This window comes from Castanea sativa, chromosome 5 (genome assembly GCF_040712315.1).
Source record: "Castanea sativa cultivar Marrone di Chiusa Pesio chromosome 5, ASM4071231v1".
Lineage (NCBI taxonomy): Eukaryota > Viridiplantae > Streptophyta > Magnoliopsida > Fagales > Fagaceae > Castanea > Castanea sativa.
This window is the reverse complement of record NC_134017.1, coordinates 58,897,023-58,916,767: the sequence shown is the minus strand read 5'-3', so window position 1 is coordinate 58,916,767 and position 19,745 is coordinate 58,897,023. Positions and strand designations below refer to the sequence as shown.

The following is a 19,745-nucleotide window of genomic DNA, read 5'->3' as shown; positions in this document are numbered from 1 at the left end:
TCACTTCTATTATTATATCAATTTGTAATAGAATAGTATATGATTGTTTATTCATAAAAGACAATGTCTTTTTCTTGCCAATTTTTTTTTTTTTTTCTTTTCTTTATCTGGAAAGAGAGGTGTTACGTCTACAATATTTTTACAACAAATCATAGGTGGTTAGTTGTTATTGGTTCAAATTTGAACTTAACATTAAAATTACTTTTTTGCTTCAACAATAACAACCAGTAACATCCTGCTACTTAGGATTTGTTGTAAAAATGTTGTGGACATATCATTTCTCTTCTGAAAAACTCGGAGGGAGATTTCACTCGCGGAATAAAAGGGGGACTTTAATTCAATTCAAGACGATAAAGATTTGCTTTCACTTAATAGTACCGTTTTATGTTCCATCAATCATTACTTGTCATGTGTATAATTCTTTTTTATTTTAAACTTCAGTTATTCTATAAAGAAAGTAAAATAAAAACATAGTAAGCAGTGATTAGTAGAACATAAAATGGTACACAAAAAATGGTACAGAAGATTTGGACAAGATTAGGACACACTAAATTCTGTATAGCAAACCCAAAACATCATAGAATATAAACCCACTATATCATTTTTTGTGTTCCACTCTATGTTCTACCAATCACAATTTGTATGTGTTAATTTTTTTCTATTCTAAACTTTGGCTATTTTATAAAGAAAGTTAAACAAATATATGGCAAGTTATAACTGGTGGAACATAAAGTGGAATAGTAAAAATGGTATAGAAGATTTGTATTCGAGGTGAAGATAGTAACATGATTGAAGAAATTAATACCGCCCCAGTTCTTCAATTCAATTCAATTCAATTCAAATTAATTCAATTATAGCCTTTCGTTAGTGGCCGTCAATAAACCTAAGATTTTTTAAAATATAAGGTAAATTGCAAATTACACTCCTAAAGTTTGGGAGTGTTTAGATTTTATACTCTGAAATTTCAAATTTTGGATTTTACCCCCCTAAAGTTTGGGGAAGTTGGATTTTACACTTAAACGTTTTAGACTTTGGATTTTATCTCATAATGTTTGGGGGTGTTTGGCTTTTACACCCAAAATTTTGAGACTTCAGGGTATAAAATCCCAACACCTTCAAATTTTAAAGAGTAAAATCCAAACACCACAAAGATTTAGGGGATAAAATCTAAATTTTGAAACTTCCAGGTGTAAAATCCAAACACCCCCAAATTTTAGGGATTTAATTTACAATTTACCTTAAAATATATGTAATGAAATTTATAGAATTCTTATCATCACTCCTTTTAAATTCTCAACTGTTAAACAAAATTATTGGTTGTCAATTAAAATCTAAAGACACTTCTAATCACAGTTTTGTAATCAGACCGGCCACTTCAACCAGGAACCAGACACCAATTCGATCTTATTAAAAACCCTAAAACCGATCAAAACCAGTCAAAAATCAAGTAAAACCAAGAACTAAGACCAAAACCAGTTCTTTGATCATACCAGTTTTTAAAACCATGCTTCTGATACAGCATTCCATCTCCAAACAATATATATATATATATAGAGAGAGAGAGAGAGAGAGAGAGTAGCATCTCATCTCCAACCAAATATATTTGGTGAAAATACAATGTTGGTCCATGAAATTTGTCTATTATGTGTTTTTGGTCCCTTAAGTTTCGAGTAAGCATTATTAGTCTCTAAACTTTAAAAAATGAGCATTGTTGATCTCTCCATTAACTTCCATTAAATTATTGCTTATATGTCTAATGGAATAATAACATGGCACTTATTTTTTATCCTTGTGGCAACTTATTTTGTTTAAAGAAAAAATAAAAATAAAATTACACTCATAAATCTAACTCGTTCTAATTTGCGTCCTAATTATTCACCAGTCTCAAGAAGCTTAGCAACATCTTGGCGCATTGTTTTTATCTAAATCTCTCTTATGTTCCTTAGAAAATTTATCTAAATCTTCCTTAACATTCATCAATTTCAAACCACATATTATTCAAACAATTCACAATCCTTTGGTCTGATTTGGTATCATACAATGGAAACTCTTAATTAATAACTATACTGTGATTTATGCCCAATGCTTGTAAATGGGAACATCAACAAAAAATAAAAAATAAAAAAAGTTTTGAAATGAATCTAGGAGAGAAAAACCACTTAGCATTTTTATAGCCCTAGTTGAAAAACGAATACCAATTGAATACCAAATGGAATTTACGACTTAGAAGTGAAAAACAGTAAGGAAATTCCAAATAAATTCAAAGAAAACACATCTACTGACACCTTTGTGGATGTGACAGTGCGTTGCTGCTCCAGTGTGCATTCCATACTTCGATCTTGAGTATGATTTCATTTTGAGAAAGTAGTCAACTACCAAGGTCTTCCAAATTTGGGTTTAAATTGGGGAAAAGAAGTGAGTTTGGATTTTAATCAAATGTGTGATTTTTTAATAAAAAATAAGTTGCCACATGGGAAAAAAAAAGTGCCATGTCAATATTCCATTAGACACATAAGCAAGAATTTAATAAAAGTTAATAAAAAGACCAACAACACCCATTTTTTAAACTTCAGAAAACTAATAGCACTCACTCGAAACTTAAGGAACCAAAAGCGCATAATAGACAGACTTCAAAGACCAACATTGTATTTTCGTCAAATATATTTTGTACATAGAGCATCCCATCACGTCAAGAATATGAGTGGTGAATAATCAATATATATATAAAAGTAGAGACCTCATGCTGGAGTGCATGAGGTCCTGCCATGTGGCGCACTATTAGAGTTCTATTAGTGTAATTATTGCATTTGACCTTTCACTTCACCTCCTCTTAAAAAGTTAATTCTTACATGCATTTAGAAATAGAAACAATGCAGGTTACTTAATTGCTTCAGCAAAAACAGTTCATCTCTTTTTCTTTCTTAACTCTTCAATTCCCCCTTTATATTTAATGCACACTAACGTGTTTCTTTTGAAATCGATATCTATATCTATCTTCCTATCAAAAAGAAAAAAAAAAAATCTATATCTATCTACAGTCTTTACAACTTGCTGGACACCAAGGAAATTGAATTGGTGTAACACTTCTTTGGAGAATAACCAAAATCCTATTAGATACCTCCGTCCTTTCTTCCTCCATTGATACCAATTTGCTTCAAGTGTTATATCTCCTTCTCATAGCTATGCTTTAGATCCTAAATTGAATCGTAAGTTAATTCTTCCAATAAAAGATGGGTATATAATCTCTAGAATCTCTCTTAAATCTTTGCTTTATTATTTTGATCTCTTTAAGTTTTGCTTTATCATTTTGGTTTGGACTCATGCAACTACATTTTTGTTACATGCACACAAGTTGTTTGATAAAATAGCTGAGTGTTTTGTTGTAGACAACAATTAATGTAGAAGCAGTGAACTATTTTTCATGTGCTCACGTTGTAAATTGCAGCAACACACTGTAAGTATGCTCTGTGCTATAGGTAACATTGTAAATTGCTTCAAATTGACACTGTTTTGGTTTTGCTATCCTTTCTGTAATGTATATGGTGCTTAACCTGAGAATTTTGTCACTAGACCAATAACAAAAAAAGAAAATATAATAAAATAAAATAAAAGACAAAAAAAGTTTGCAGCTATGAAAGTTATGTTAAATGACGCCCATTCTACAACATTTTTATTTTGTTTGTGGGAGTGATATTAGTAGAATTCAAAAGATTTAACAGTAAATTGGTTGGTTTGTAGACTACAAAAAGGAAAGGAGAGATCAATCATGGAATCAGGGTCTTGAGTCAATTGCTGATCCTATGAATCGCATGCCTTTGATGGCCTTGATTGTTGCTGACCTTCCTGTAGGTCTCAATAGGGAAAGGTAAAGGTTCCACTTCAATCTTTGAATTAGTATTTTAATTTATTCTCAACACATTTTTTCTTTCTTTTTATTTTCTAATTTTAATTTTAATTTATGATTATATGTAGCTTAGACAAGTAGTGGATAATGTTGGGAAATGGGTAATGTATGGTTGTTGCCTAGAAATGTCTTACGATAGACTAAAACAACACCATATGTATGAAATTATTGGTCTTCATGGATTATACAAATATTGTCAAAATATTGTTGGAAACCACACAAATTGGTTTGCATTTGGCCAAATACAAGTTTTGGCATGAATTTAAAAAATGACCAGCTTATATAAATTCAATTTTAGGAGTGTCAACTTTCCTAGAAGTTGATGCCCACTTATGTTAATAGACTATAATTTACTTTTCAGACTTAAGGAAAATTAATATTTAATTTCATTAATCTAGATTCTGTTGTCGTAAGTAGCATGGGCTCGATGAGGTTCTTAGAGGAATCCAAACATTTTACAAGATTCCACTCAAAGGCACTATTTCAACTTAGCTCTTTGAACAATATTATGTATGATTTGCAATTTCTATTGCATACTAAAGTTAAGGACACTATACTTTGCATATGAAATTGACCACCTCATATGTTCCGAAAATAAAAACACAAGAACATGATTTGATTGTTATAGTTGCTTTTATTAGTTTAAATTTTAAAGATTATTCTCCTCGCTATTACTTTTTGGCTTTTATTATACTTTTATAGAAGCTATTATATTCAGCTGTAGTGACCATGCTAGCTAAATTTGGTACAAATATTTCAAATACGTGATAGAAATTATCATATGCAATGTACTTTCTCCTTTTCTTTTCTTTTTCTTTTCATTTTTCTTTTTACTTTTTAAAATTCTGTGAACATGTTAGGTCTTCATGATATTGATAATTGCTATATATTGTCTTAGTTCATACTCTGTTAAGAGCATTCCCAACCGCTTATGCAAAAAGAAAAAGAAAAAGTGTTGTCCCAAAAGGCCATTTGATTTATATTACATTACTACTCTTGCAACAAACCTTACATCACATTCTTTATTTTACAATACACCATATTAAAATAAATTTTTACACCTAACACAGGTCATGTGTGTTTGAGTGACAGAAAAAGAATAAAAAAGGATTATGCGTGTTTGAGAGAGATATTGAGTAAGAGAGAGAATTAAAAAAAGGAAAAGAAAGAATGCATAGGCTATGTAGTATCATCTAAAAATACATGCTACTATAACAATGTTTTAAAATTTGCTACAAGAATGCAAGACCGGTTATGTAAGGCTCCTTTTTTCTTTTTCTTTTTTTAATGAAAATCCTTACATACTTTGCATTTCATCCGGTTTTAAAGGACCAAATGAGAATGCTCTAATATTCTCTTTATTAAACTATTATTATGTACTGGTAAGAGTGAAATTGTCGTGTCTTGAAGATTTCAATTTAAAATTCTAATCATCTATCATTCTATACCAACTGCACAAACCAATTTGGTTCAAATCAGATAAATGAAAATCAGGATGGTTACCTAGGAAAAAATAATTATTGATATGTTGAATTTTTCATTTCCTTATGGACATTTTTGAGCATGCATTATTGGCATAAAATATTGCATTTATATCTTTTTATACTTACAAACATGTCAATATTTTTTTAAGGTTGAAGCATTTCCTAAAAAGCCAAATGAAGAGTATGGTACTTGGATTCTTGACTCATAGAAGTGGGGATGTTTGAGGGACTTTTGGTTCTTGATCGGGTAAGGCTTCATTGTCCATAAGATGTAACTGAAAGCATATGAGTTTAAATAGAAATAATGATTGTAGAAGGTGTGTAGAGGTTTATGCTTTTTATGGACAAATTGATGTCTGGTTTTGCTACAGGGCTTGAAGGCCGTATATGGAATTCTTGGTTTAACTATATTTTCTTGCAAGATATTCAAACAATATAAAATTTTTCATGCCTATTTCAATTAAGTGTTCTTTCTCCTTTGATTTTAACTTAGCTCTTTATCAATGTTGATTCTTTGTCATTTTTTTGGGATATGCCTTTCATTCCCAAAAAAAAAAAAAAAAAGATATTAATTTTTTCATTCTTGATCAATTTTGAATGTTATTTGGATGTAGTTAAGCATCAGGGGACTAGGGGAGTGGACCTCATTTTAGTTCATGTGGTTATTAATGAACTTAGTGTAAGACAATGAGTTAAAAGGTCTAAGTTTACATGTGTTGAAGAAGAAATTTATGCAATCTTCCTTAGAAGGTGGAGCATTCAAACAATGATGCTATAGTACTATAAAGATTGAAAATTTGCTTTTTTAATTAATAATAATGTATAGTTTTAAGGCATGTACATGCTTATATTTGGCAAGGTGCTATGTTAAAGTACAAAATGTTCTATGTATGATGAAAATTTGAAAGTTTTATTGTGGGATCCAAATATATGTGTTTTGGAATCAATTTTCAATCATTGTGGATTCAGTTTGTTAAATGACTGCATATTGCAAAAGGTCATATTCATATTAGTTTGGGAGACTTGCAAAAAAAAAAAACATAGTGTTGCCAAATTTGCATTTGGCACTAACTTTAGTCCTAGAAAAATTTATTAATTTTGAGCTTTAATAGGATTTGATCAAACATTGAAATGTGGAGGACGGTGTTACTTTTTTTTTTAATGCTAATTTCTTTAATTTCTTAGAGATTGTAAATATATGTCTCATTACCCTTCTACAATTCATGATAAAACACTACACAACAAATGATACCCAACTTTGGAATAAAAAACATGGCTAGAGACTAAGGTTTAGTTTGAATTTAGTTTTACTAGCAAGCTTCGTAGATTAACTATTATGTTAAGGTTAGACGTTGTGAACTTGTGAGTTTTGTAAAGATTGTGATTAACTGTGAGTGTTTGGGATGTGTATTTTTGTTTTAGAACTAAGAAGAAAAAGAAAGACACATTTTATATCAACTTTTATTCTACAATATTCCTCCAAAGTTGTTTTCTTATTTCTCATTAATTATAATGGATATGTGTATGCAATTTATAATTGTTGTTTCTTATGACAAACTCATTACTAACAAAATTCTATAATAATTATGCTATATAATATATGTACAGCAATCTTCAAAGCCATCTTACATAAAACATTACAACGTTATCCGTGCTTTGCACGGGCAACTTACTAGTTGAATTAACTTGAGAACTGTCATGGGTTCTAGTTAGCTTAACTAGTAAAGTCTCTAATGTTTGAATAAGAGATATGAAGTTCAATCCTTGCTTACATAAAAAACAAATTGGTATATTAGTTTAATAATAAAGAACTATTATTAAGAGTAGACGCTATGGTTAAAACTATCTCAAAAAAAAAAACTTGAGAACCGTCTAATAATAAGTTCAAACCTCTTCTATGGGTAAAAATTTGCCTCTTGAAGGGATGATTTCAGCCCTTGAACTCATCTCTTAAGATGATTTTATGAAATGGATAATTGAGAACTATTTTTTTAAGTGCTATTTTGTCTTTAATTATTATTATTATTATTATTATTATTATTATTATTATTATAGACACACAAGTACATAGGATTGGATTCAAGTTCTACCTAGTATGACTCTAAGTAATGTTATACCACCCAATAATTTGTTATAGAATTCATATTTTAAAAATCTCACCGTTGAATTATATGTTCTTAATATTCATGCCAATTTTCATGTCAATTAAATATTATTTACCATTCGATTCATAAACTCATCTTTTATGCATTATTTTAATCTATAAAAACTTGAATATTAATCTTTGGTCACCAATTGGATATTATACCAATTGATGACATGGCTATTAATTTTTGGTCACCTTGAAACTTTGCAAATATGGAGAATATACAAAAATAATTTAATCTAACGATGGATTTCTTAAAATTCGCATTCAATTAAAAAATATTGAGCGATATACCATTGCTTAAAGTTATACCAGATGTAACTTAAACCCAACTCATATATATATATGAACCCTAGGATTCATAAATTAAATCCAATACTTAACTAAAACCATCATGTAGGTGTTGCTTATTTTGAATACTCGAATGACAAGACCCCAATTTAAGGAAAAATCCATTTCAATTATAAACCTAAAATTAAATTTATCATAAATCTTAGTTTATCTCATCAAATTGAAGGTTTATGCTTGGAACTGGATGCGTAAATTTCATATGTGCACTTTAAATTTCATAGAAAAACATTCATATCATTAAAACCCTAAAATTTGGCCTAGTCCTAACCTCAGTGTTTTATTCTTTGATTACTTTAAAATATATTATGATTCACCCAATTGCTATCACAAACCCTACTTAGATGCTCTAGCTACATATTATTTTAGTCAATTCAGTGCCAATTTAGTGAAATCCTTTTTAGATTGGAAAATGTTAATTTAATTTTATAAGTTGGGTCCAATTAATGTATTCCCTTAGGAGCATACATTAATCAACCATTTTAAGAAACCTTTTATTTAAAATTGGAAAAACTTCCTCCACTACTAGTTTAAAGTCTGTGTTGTGTATCCAAGAGTAAGGCTCTTTTGGATATCCACCGCTGTTAGTTTCTTTAAAACCTTCTCTCCTCTCCCCTTGTGTGTGTGTGTTAAAATACTTAGTATTCTAAAAAAAAAAAAGTGGAAAAACTGCCAAAAAAGTTAATCACTCTTTCCTTTATCCTTAAAAAATTTCCTAAAATTGTTTACTAACATCAAGGACACATGTTAGTAAAACTCTTGTAAGTTTAATCCTTAAAGATCACCATTTGATAGATCATTATAATTTGGTCATAATCTAACCAAATATAGAGTTCCAATCCTTAATTAAGAATATTAATTTCATTCCATATTATTCAATTTAAGGAGATAATAGCTAGAACATAAAAATCCCCAAATTAGGAATGTCATTTGTAACCCTAACCCTAAGACTTAAAATCTTTTATAATTCACTAAAAGCCACTATTCAGCCAAATTAATGACTCAAATCTTCAATTTGGGTTCTCGATTACATGATTTAACGATCAATGGAAAGAAATTATTGGTAGCGAATAAATACCCCCAAATCAAGCCCTAAATTTAGAATTTAGGGTTAGTGGCTTTGTGGAATAGTGGAGGTTAAAAGGAGGGAGAACACCAGGGCATAAAAACTAGCCATTGAGGTTTCCTCTGCATCAACTCAAGTATGTCTCTGTTGTGTCATGTGGTTTATTTGGGTTATGCATGTGGTTCTAGGATACTATTTAGTGTGAGGTAAAACTAGAACTTATTATTATTTATACAGTGTGAGGTAAAACTAGAAATTATTATTATTTATACTAAATAAACTTATTTTCTTTACATTGCTTCCACAACACCAAGGCAGAGCCAATAAAAGGCTACTTAAGAAATTTATTATATTCAATTTGATTCTGCAGACTGAAGATTAGACCAGTATTCCTCAACAAGCTGCCCAAACAGGGAACCTTCTTTGTTTATTAACTTCATTGGTTCATCATACTCCACTAATTTTCCTGAAATACAATGGAAACATTTCCTATTAGTAAAGTTTTCATGCCAGAACTAGAATTTGGGAATATTTGGATTAGGAAATTCAAAACTTAGATATATCAATATAATGGAAGGCATCCACAGAAATGTAAAGGATTTGGGTGCTCAAACAAATAGGGAACATTAATTCTATATCCAAGGGTTGAAGTAATCTGTGACTTACCATCCATAACACCAAGAACCATTGTGCAATCCATCACCGTGGGTATCCTGTGAGCTACAGTGATCACAGTACAATCTGCAAATTCAGCCCGAATAGTTTTCTGCAGAATCATATCAGTTGCATTATCAATTGATGCAGTTGCTTCATCAAGCACCAATATCTTACTTCTTCTCAAAAGTGCACGGCCTAAACAGAAAAGTTGCTGCTGCCCAATGCTCCAATTTGATCCAGATTCCACAACTGAGTGACAGGTTCATAGTTGGTAATGATCAAATTTTAGAATTCAGCATATGCCACATACTAAAATATTGAAACGTTACCTAAGGAGTCTAGGCCCTTTCCATTCTCTTGAAGTGCCTCTTGTAGCTGGCACTTTCCAAGAACCTTCAAATGGAAAATATCACTTATTCTAAAATTCAAACCCATAGAGAATTAAATGAGTAATACTTCTTTATAAGCATTGTTTCACCCTGTGGAAGATCCAATGAATACTTCTAATGTTAAAGCAACCAGAACTGGAAAAGAACTGAAATAGTACCTCCCATATTTCTTGGTCAGAATGTTGAGACATGGGATCCAAATTGTATCTCACAGTTCCATTAAAAAGAGTAGGCTCTTGAGGTATTATTCCAAAACGTGACCTCAAATCATGAAGTCCAATTGTAGAGATGTCAATGCCATCAACAATAATCTTCCCTCCAGCTGGCTCCACCAAACGAAAAAGAGCACCTATTAGAGTAGTTTTCCCACTGCCAGTTCGGCCAACAATACCAATCTTGTGCCCTCCTTCAAAAGTGCAACTTATCCCACAAAGAACAAGTGGTGCGTTGGGCCTATATCTGACCTGTTTTCAAATCAACTATCTCAGTATGTACATGTAACTTCCTTTGATTTGACATTAAATGAATCAAAATTTACCTGCAAATCTTGTATCTCCACTTTACCAACAACTGGCCAATTAGTTGTGGGGCGGTTCCCTTCTATTACTTCAGGTGCTTCACTGGGAATATGCATATATTGATTTAGCCTTTCCACAGAAATGATGTTATCTGCTATAGTGCATTGCTTTTGAATTGAACGGACAACCATCATGTTTAAGGAAAGTCCATAAGCAAGTGCCATTCCAATGAATCCTGCAATTGCAAATCATGTAGGAGAGGCAGTAGTTCAATATCATCTATGAATTATATTTCCAAAATTTTCTTCCTAGAAAATAAGGCAGAGGCATAAAAGATGTTTAAGTAACTAAATTACTGAAATGGTACTACTTCCAAGAATAACAATCGTATACTGACCAGGGCTAAACGTCTGATGAGGAAGCAAAACCATGCAAAGTGCTGCAGATGCAAGAACAATCGCACAGACTAGTTCTATCCATTGAACCAACCACTCATTTGCTGAAAAACAGTGGAAAAAAGGACTAGCATTTGTATCAACGAGCCCAAGATTCTTTTTGAAGAACAGGTCTTCCTTCTCAAAAGCTCTTATCGTCATGGCTCCTGCTGCAGACTCAGCTAGATGGTTTGCCACAAAGGACTTGGTTGTTCCATTCATCCGCATCAATTCTTTTGCAGAGGCAAAGTAGTATCTCTAGTAAAAGGGAGCATTTTCTGTCAAATATACTTGTTAAACCAAAATAAAACTTGATACCATTTCACTTGAATTGAAAGTGGCAGCCCCCCCCCCCCCCCAACAAACAAGAAACTTTGTCATTGAGTGCAATAAAGGAAATTTTCTGCTCAACACAATTGGTCCAATCAGGTGAACATTATCAACGAATTCTTAAAACTTTTTCACAACGTAAGTCATAATAAAATTTGGCCTGAATTCTACAGTATTAATCAAGGCATACAATCACTATGAAAATAATTTTCAAAATTTAACACAAATAAGTGGCATGTTACTGTCACAGAAGTACACAAAAGCCTTCAAAAAGGAAAAGATTATGAAACTCTACCTAAAATTCAGTAACAATTCCAAAAAGTCCAAGAATTTTAACTTACAAGTTCATATTCTTATCCCTGACACATGATTTGTCATATTATTTTTCCGATTTGACCCTACATTAAGCTATTACTTATGAAAAGCAATTCCATTGTCCAAAATTTGTCGTATAGACAGTATGAATTGCACTAACGTTCGCTTCACTTCACTCGATTATCTACTATATTAGCATCAAGGAGGTCTAAAATATTATTGATTTTATGGCATGCTTTCACAGAATATTATTCATAAAAGGACATTGTCCAGTATTACCTGCAAGCTAATTGTAAGACAAAGCATTGGTATAGTGACAATTAAGTCCTGCCAGGTGACAATGGCTAGTACTACAAGAGTACCACATGCATTAACAGCACCCGAAATGGATATAATGAGGGAGAATGGGACATCAAGATCTATGATACTCAGATCAGAAGAAACCTGCACATAATGTCAGGACACACGTAGAAACATTAGTTTTAGAAGTCAAACAGGGACATTAATATTTTATGTTTGCAGACACTTACCCGACTAAGAATTCTACCCAGAGGTGTGGAATCATAGAAAGACATGGGTGCATGAAAAAGAGAGTCTAATAGCTGTGAAAACAAGGATCCCGAAGATTTAAGACCCAAAGCAACCGTAGAAAGAGTTCTACATATTATAAACAGTATTGTGGCCAATCCAATCAACAAATAAACCACGACTAATCGCAATGTGCTGACACGGGGATTATCAACATTAGCAGCCATCCATGAGTTCTGCAATATCTGACCGACCACGAATAAAAGTATTGAGAGGCAGCCCGAGAAGAAGTAGAAGAACCCTTTGTTCTGATTCAGATATTGTTTGTACGGTTTGAAGCCCATGTCTCCAGTTTCTCTCTCTTCTTGCTTAATCAATCCATCAACTTCGTTCGCTTGTAATTCCTTCTCAACATAAATATTCCTAATCTCTCTAGACGATGTTCCTCGTCTATGGGTAGAACTAACAGCTGTAAGCCTTTCAGAACCTGCCGTTTCTTTATGTGCATTAACAAGGTCCTGAAATTCTTTGTTGGAGGCCAACAACAGATTATAAGGATCTTCTTGCAGGATTTTTCCTTCTGACATCAACTGTCCACAAAATGAAACTCACACCAAATCATTTTGTGGAACCAACATATTCCAACTAATAAGAAAGTAAAGATCAATATAATGTGTAGGCTAAGTGACTCTTGCATTCATAGTGCATGACAAAGACTGCATGGAATTCCACCAAAATCTGATGAGTGAAGGGAAGATTGAGAAAGAAATAAAACCATGGTAAAATATTCTTTTGCAGGCATTTCCCAAGGACAAGTCAAAGTCACACTTAGAACTACTAATAATCGCTTATATAGCCCAGAACGACTTATTAAATACCCAATCTGAGACTTTTAACACTCATAAAATGAATCTAATCCTTTTAGGGTGTCACATCTCCAAAACATTACTTTTGTTTGAATTGGGAAAAAAATGCTAGATAATAAATAAATAAGTTTTCTATGCACTTAGAGTCCGTTTGGATAGAACTTATTGCTGAAAATTGAAAACTGAAAACTGAAAATACTGTAGCAAAATAATTTTTAAATGTGTAAATAGTACTGCGAAACCCATTTTTAATAAAAAATTGCTAAAAACGTACATGAACAGTGCGCGTTGTCCCCCCCCCCCCGCAGCAGAAAAAAAAAAAAAAATCAAAACGCAAAACGCAAAACGTGAAAACGTGTATCCAAACTCCACCTTAATCTTCTATTAAACTCGAGTATACTAACCAAAACAGAATTGAATTCAGGCAGGAAATCGACTTGATGGGTCACAAGTAAGACCGTCTTCTTGGATAGTGCTCCCATAACATATTCCTATCACAGTTTAAGTAATTTACACTTGAAGTTAGTATATAAATAGTTTTTTTAAAATTACATATACATGGAAGGTGTTCAAGAAATATAATTACATTAAATATGCTCGTTGCAGTTTGTGCATCCAAGGCACTGAATGGATCATCTAAGAGAAATACATCAGCATCCTGATAGAGAGCACGGGCAAGTTGAACACGTTGCTTCTGACCACCACTCAAATTAATACCTCTCTCTCCTATTTCAGTGAGATCGCCAAAAGGAAGCAACTCAAGGTCCTTAACCAATGAACACCTCTCCAGTGTTTCTTTGTATCTTTCACTATCCATAGCAGACCCAAATAAAATATTGTCCTGTATTGTCCCACTTTGAATCCATGCTGTTTGAGAAACATAGGAAATCTTTCCATAGACTTTAATCTGTAATTTCAATAAATGGAACCAAAATACTCAGAATACACTTATGCCATATGGATGCATATGCTTGAGAGTTGAAGTGTAGGAATGCATTTAAAAAGGGTTTTCACCAAGGCTAAAATGTATTTTGTAACAAGAAAATAAAGTAAAAGAGCAGTAGAAACTTACGCTTCCCTGAATCTTTGGAACTTCTCCAAGAATTGCTGCTAGAAGAGTTGACTTGCCTGAGCCAACTTCTCCACATATAGCCACCTTTTCGCCAGGTCTAACCTCCAAATTTATGTCTCTCAGGGTGGGATTCGATAAATTCTCTTCCCATGAAAATTCTGCTGAGTTAATAAAAATGGAATGATCCACACTCTCCATGTTGCAAATTTGCTGGACATGTGAATTCGGTAGCTCTGGTGCCTCAAGGAATTTTACAATACGTGCAAATGCAACCTTTGCTTGAATGACCACTCCAATAACATCAGAAAACAATGCAATTGGCTCCTGAACAAGGCGAAAAGTTGCTAAAAAGGTGAAAACGTTATTTGCATGAAGAGGAATCCTGAGGAAATAACAAGCTACAAATGTAGCACAAGAGACCAAAACTGGAGTGGACCAAAAGAGAAGGCTATGAAATGCTTTCTCTAACTGCACTTTTCGTAACCATTTGTACTCCACCTTCCTTAAATATTTTATAACACTCTTGAAATGATTTTCCCAAGCATACAGTTTCAAAACCTTCATGTTCACTAAAGCCTCAGAACTAGCCTTCAATCTCTCGTCTTGTGCCACCGTTAGCTTAGACTGAAACTTATGCTGTAGCTTTGCAAGTGGAATATTGCAAAGCATGGTGAGAACTATCACCAACATTGCTGCAATTGTTGCCAGCCCCACTACACGGAAAAGAATTACTATTGCAATGCATAGCTGGAGGCATGTTGTCCAAGTCTGATGAAGCCAATATGGAAATTCTCCGATCCTATAAGCGTCCAATGTAACATAGTTCATTATCTCAGTACCTGAGTGAATCAACCTAGCCGAATTGGATAATCTCAGTTGCTTTTTATAGATGGCTGCTATGAGCAATGACCTCACTTTCAAGCCAACTAGCCTGCTTCGAAAGTACCAATGCCTTTCTGATACAGATTGTATGCATTTTAGAAAGAAAAATGATATTGCCAACAAGTAACCTTCGTGCTTAAAACTTTCTTTTCTCTCAGCAACCAATATGAAGGCATTCAGAAGTAGAGGACCTGCAGATAGTGTGAGAACATATAACAAAGCAAGGCACCCAGAAAATAAAATTTCTTTCCAATGGCATAAAATTAATGCCTTTAGAATTAGAGTTTTGGAAGAAGGGTCCTTTTTTTTCTGTTTGTTAAGTTGCTCCAAGAACAGAAAATAACAATTTTCTGCTCGTTCTGCCTCGTGCAACTTAGGTATATCTTCATTGTCCAATGTTTTCTTCTTGCCCCTTTTCATCAACGGATTTAACCACCAAAATGACATTCTACTAAGGAATCCAGCTTTAGCAAATGGAGTAACGAGACCAACAGAATCACTGTCACCATTCATCTTTTTGTTTTCCATTTTGCTCTTTAACGGTTTAACCTCTGTATTGCATACAAGAACAAAATTATTAGTATATACAGAACTTATAGCACACAATTTACTATAATATATAAACAAATAAAACGAAGTAAAAGAGAGTGTATAATTGATAATATTAAGAAACAACAACGACTACTACTACTAAGCCTGAGTCTTAAATTTTTTGGGTCACTTATAGATTCTCAACAGATTAGTCAAAGTCGGCCACCTCTATTCTTTTCTACCATTCTATTCTATCTAAATTCTTACTCTTTATTTCTTTCTTAATTAACATGTTATATTTTACTACTTCCACTAATATAATTTTCACTTTTCAGTCTTCCTCTACTTTTTTTTTTTTTTTGTTTCCTCAACTTGAATGAATTTACTATATCTCATTGATACATTAATGACTCTCCTCTGAAACTGACCAAGCAAATTGGACATACAAGATAACTTTTTGTTCATGAAAATTAGAATTAGTATAATTTTTTTTTGTTTTTGAGGAAAAAAAGTTTAGTAGAGTTCAATTTTTAAAATTGCAGGATGAAATATACTTGGTTAAATCTCGTCTAGGTGGAATAACTATGCACACCGGGATGGACCCAAGGGGGCCTGGCCTCCCCAGGCCCAAAGAAAAAAAAAACTTTTGGGCCCCTGGCCCAATGAAAAAAAAATGAAAATTTTTTTTTCTAGAGTTGTGTCTCTCTCTTCCAAAAACTTAAACCCCTCCCTTTTAATTAGCCTAGCTCAACTAGTAACTACCAAACTTAAAAACTTAACAAAAGCAAAACTTTAAAATAAAAAATCCTATCAGCCTAGTATTAAAGTATTAGTATCAAGTGTTCTAAATGCTAAATATATAGTACTCTTTTGAACATCAAATACCGAAAACACTATTGTACAAAACATTTCAAATGCTATATTAATATAAAAAAATTAAGTTTGGGTTTGTGAACTACTTATACTTATAATAGTTAAGATTAGAATAAGTACCTACGCCAAATTACACAAAATTTATATATAAAAACAAAATATTAAATATTATACTTAATGTATATCACTATATCCTATAAGTATTAGTAGTTATATGGTATGTAAATATAAAAAGTAGGATATAGTGATATACATATGGTATGTAAATACAAAAAGTAGGATACAGTGATATACATTAAGAATAATATTTAATATTTTGTTTTTATCTATAAATTTTTTTTGCAACAGCTAATGCTCTTAAGAAATTATATTATTGTGTTTTTTTGTCTTTATTGGTAGATGATTGCATCTTAATATATTAAGAAACAATAATTTTGTGTATTTATCGTAGTTGATAGTTTGTTAGTACTATATGGATAGTTATTTAGATTTTTTTTTCTTATGCTTCGGCCCCTGGCTTGAAATCCTAAGCCCATCCATGTTTGCACATTCTTGATCCTAGATTAGCCTAGATGTAAACGACATGTGGGGTGAGAGGATTGAGATCATCAGAATATCTATAAAGAAAACAAACAAACAAACAAACATAATATAACAAACAAACAAACAAAAAACATAATATCTGTAAATAATATGCTACATACCCAACTGCCATTAACAGACAAATTGTTGGTCTACATACCCAGCTGCTAAACAACAAAATTGACAAACAAATTGTTGGGGTTTATTTGTGTAGTAATATGTCGGACCTTTATTTTATACCGATATCTAGTGCAGGTGTTTTTTTAGTTTTAGTTTGGTTAACTCTCTGTTTATGTATTTTGCACACCAACTGCTTTGCAGTTTACTTGTGAATGAAAGTGATTCATTATGTGAAAATTTTAAATTCATGATTCTGACTTACACAAGTAGGCTTAAGTTCATATTGACGATTGCTTTGCTGCAAGCATTCCAGTAAGAGAAACCAACTCAGCATTAAGTGCAACTGCTTAAAAATATAAGCAATTCCATATTTCATTAACCATTTTTTTTCTAAGCAGACCAAAGTATACTTGTACTTTGAAAAAAAAAAGTTTTAAAAAATTGCACATAAACCAAAAATAATAATTAAAAACTAAACCCTTGAAAATGCTCAAAGCTATATGAAAAAGGTAGACAGCAAAGGAACATAAACTTGTAGAAAAAGTGAAATTTTAAAAAGTCATATATAAACAAAATAAGCAAAAAACTCTAAAAAGTAAAGGTGCCTTCCTACCTTATATTGAATTCTTGTGAAAATGAGAGTTAAAAAGAGGAGAATAAAGAGAAGTATACTTAAAATGTTAAACAACTAACCAGTGTACTAATCTGCTTGCTGTTGAACATGTCATAGTGGAAGTCTTTTATAGAAGGTTGAGCATGAGAGAGCATGCAAAGTAATAAAATAATGAACGCAAAATATGGAAATTATGCTTAATTAGGGAGGTGGAGAATTGTCGAACGAAAAAAGAGTGCATGTAGAAAAAGAATGAACACAAAATATGGAGATTATAGATATAGTTAGGGAGGTGGAGAAGTGCATATATATACTAGTTAAATGTTCATGCGATTGCATGGTTTTATCATAAACTTATAAAATATATTTTTTATTTGAAAAATAATAACAAAATAAATCATTATTATAAAGAAAGGAATAAATTGCATTGGGGTCACAACTATTGAATATAAAATGATGACAGCTCAACAAAAAATTATCTTCTAAGCTCCCAATTGTGCTATAATGACATTTGATCGTTACATGAATTAAATTGGATATCCAGTTGCATCTATTGTTGTCTCTTTGGAAATTAATTTCTTAGTGCAAGAGCCATTTACCATGCCGGGCGAGTATTTGTTTAATGCGCCATATGGTCCATGCACGCATTATGAATTGATCAGCTACTACTTCATATTTGTTGTGTCACATGGTCCATGCATGTTGGGTTACACGTGTGAATGAAGTCCCACATTGAATAAAGATGAGAAGAATAAGTGATTAATATAACATAATTGAGCACATACTCATTGGGCTTAGGCCTTTTAAGTTAAAGTGTGTCTCTATATGTTATATTAATTACTTAAAGAAGCTCCCTAAAGTGTTTATGACAATGCATGCACCATGAATTGAGTTACTACTTCATATACATCAAGTTTGTATCTTTGTTTGGAATTTTTAGCAATAGCAAAGCCAAATCAAAATATGTGCATGGGGCAATCTTCTTTTTAGGAACTTAAGAGCATCCACATCAATATGTGGAAAAAAATTTTCCATTTTGCACATCTAAAACCTACTTTTTCTTTTTCTATTTTACACACCTATTTTTACAAAACACCCACATCAGTTTGTCTATTATACACATTTATTCAAATAAAATATTCATTTCTTTACACGGTAAACAGTGTAAAATATTCAAATAAACTATTATGCACATTTCTTTACACAATGAGGTGAGTCAGAGGTAGAGAGAGGAGAGAGAAAAAAAAAAAGAATAAAAAATTTATTTACACAGTGAACAGTAAGCGTGCATATATGCACGGTTACTGTTCATTTACATGGCCATGGTGTATATTTGTACATTTTTACAAAGACTGATGTGGGTGTTTTTTGGGTTAGAATATGTAAAATTGGTTTTTTTTTTTTCTATTTTAAAATATTATAGATGAGTTGATGTAGTTGCTCTAATAGTGTATAAAACTACATAGGACAAACAATATATTTTTAATTATTTGTAAATAAAAATATTAATTGTGATAATATTTGTTTATATAATTACTATAATTAACATGTAGTCATGCAAAAAATTTCATTTTGAAGGGTTTTTATTTGATAATATTTAGTTTTTCATCGTACCTGCAAGGCTACAATGACTCTCCCAAATTGCTAACGCTATACAATGTCTTTTATCAACTAATCCAATTTTATTTGAAGACTTTAGTCTTCAAAATAACGTTTTATTTTTTATTTTTTGCCAGGTATTTCATTCAAGAAGCTTTGAATCTCTAGTCATCTTGGATTTTTAGTGAATGTGATGAATGGATCATGTTACCTTCCCATCGACATATTGCCATGGCATCCAAATAGTTTTGTATCATTTATCTTGGTCCCTATAAATGTTGTAGGGAGAACTCTTCTTTTACCAAGTGATTGACAACTTCTTGTACAATTTTTCTCTTAATTATGGTTGTTTGTTGCGTATGATCCTTAGTCTTTCTTCTTCAATAGTTGTAAATGCATCAACTGTTGGAAGAGTTGACTACCACGGAGTATTGTTTGTCCTTCATTTCTTCGGTGCTAAATCCTACATGTGTAATATATGCTTCCTC

At 32.0% G+C, this 19,745-nt stretch overlaps 1 protein-coding gene across 1 annotated transcript; it reads right to left on the bottom strand.

The window, feature by feature from the left end:
* Nucleotides 1-9,301: 9,301 nt before the first annotated feature.
* On the bottom strand, nt 9,302-17,842 carry LOC142637361 (ABC transporter C family member 10-like). Its single transcript, XM_075811644.1, has 12 exons — nt 17,739-17,842; nt 14,058-15,490; nt 13,572-13,892; nt 13,390-13,476; nt 12,122-12,709; nt 11,871-12,035; nt 10,910-11,204; nt 10,533-10,747; nt 10,153-10,458; nt 9,935-9,998; nt 9,615-9,854; nt 9,302-9,414 (listed from the first exon to the last, which is right to left on the bottom strand). The coding sequence occupies exons 2-12, from the start codon at nt 15,465-15,467 to the stop codon at nt 9,302-9,304; spliced, it is 3,804 nt and encodes a 1,267-aa protein (XP_075667759.1). The 5' UTR covers nt 15,468-15,490; nt 17,739-17,842.
* Nucleotides 17,843-19,745: the final 1,903 nt, after the last annotated feature.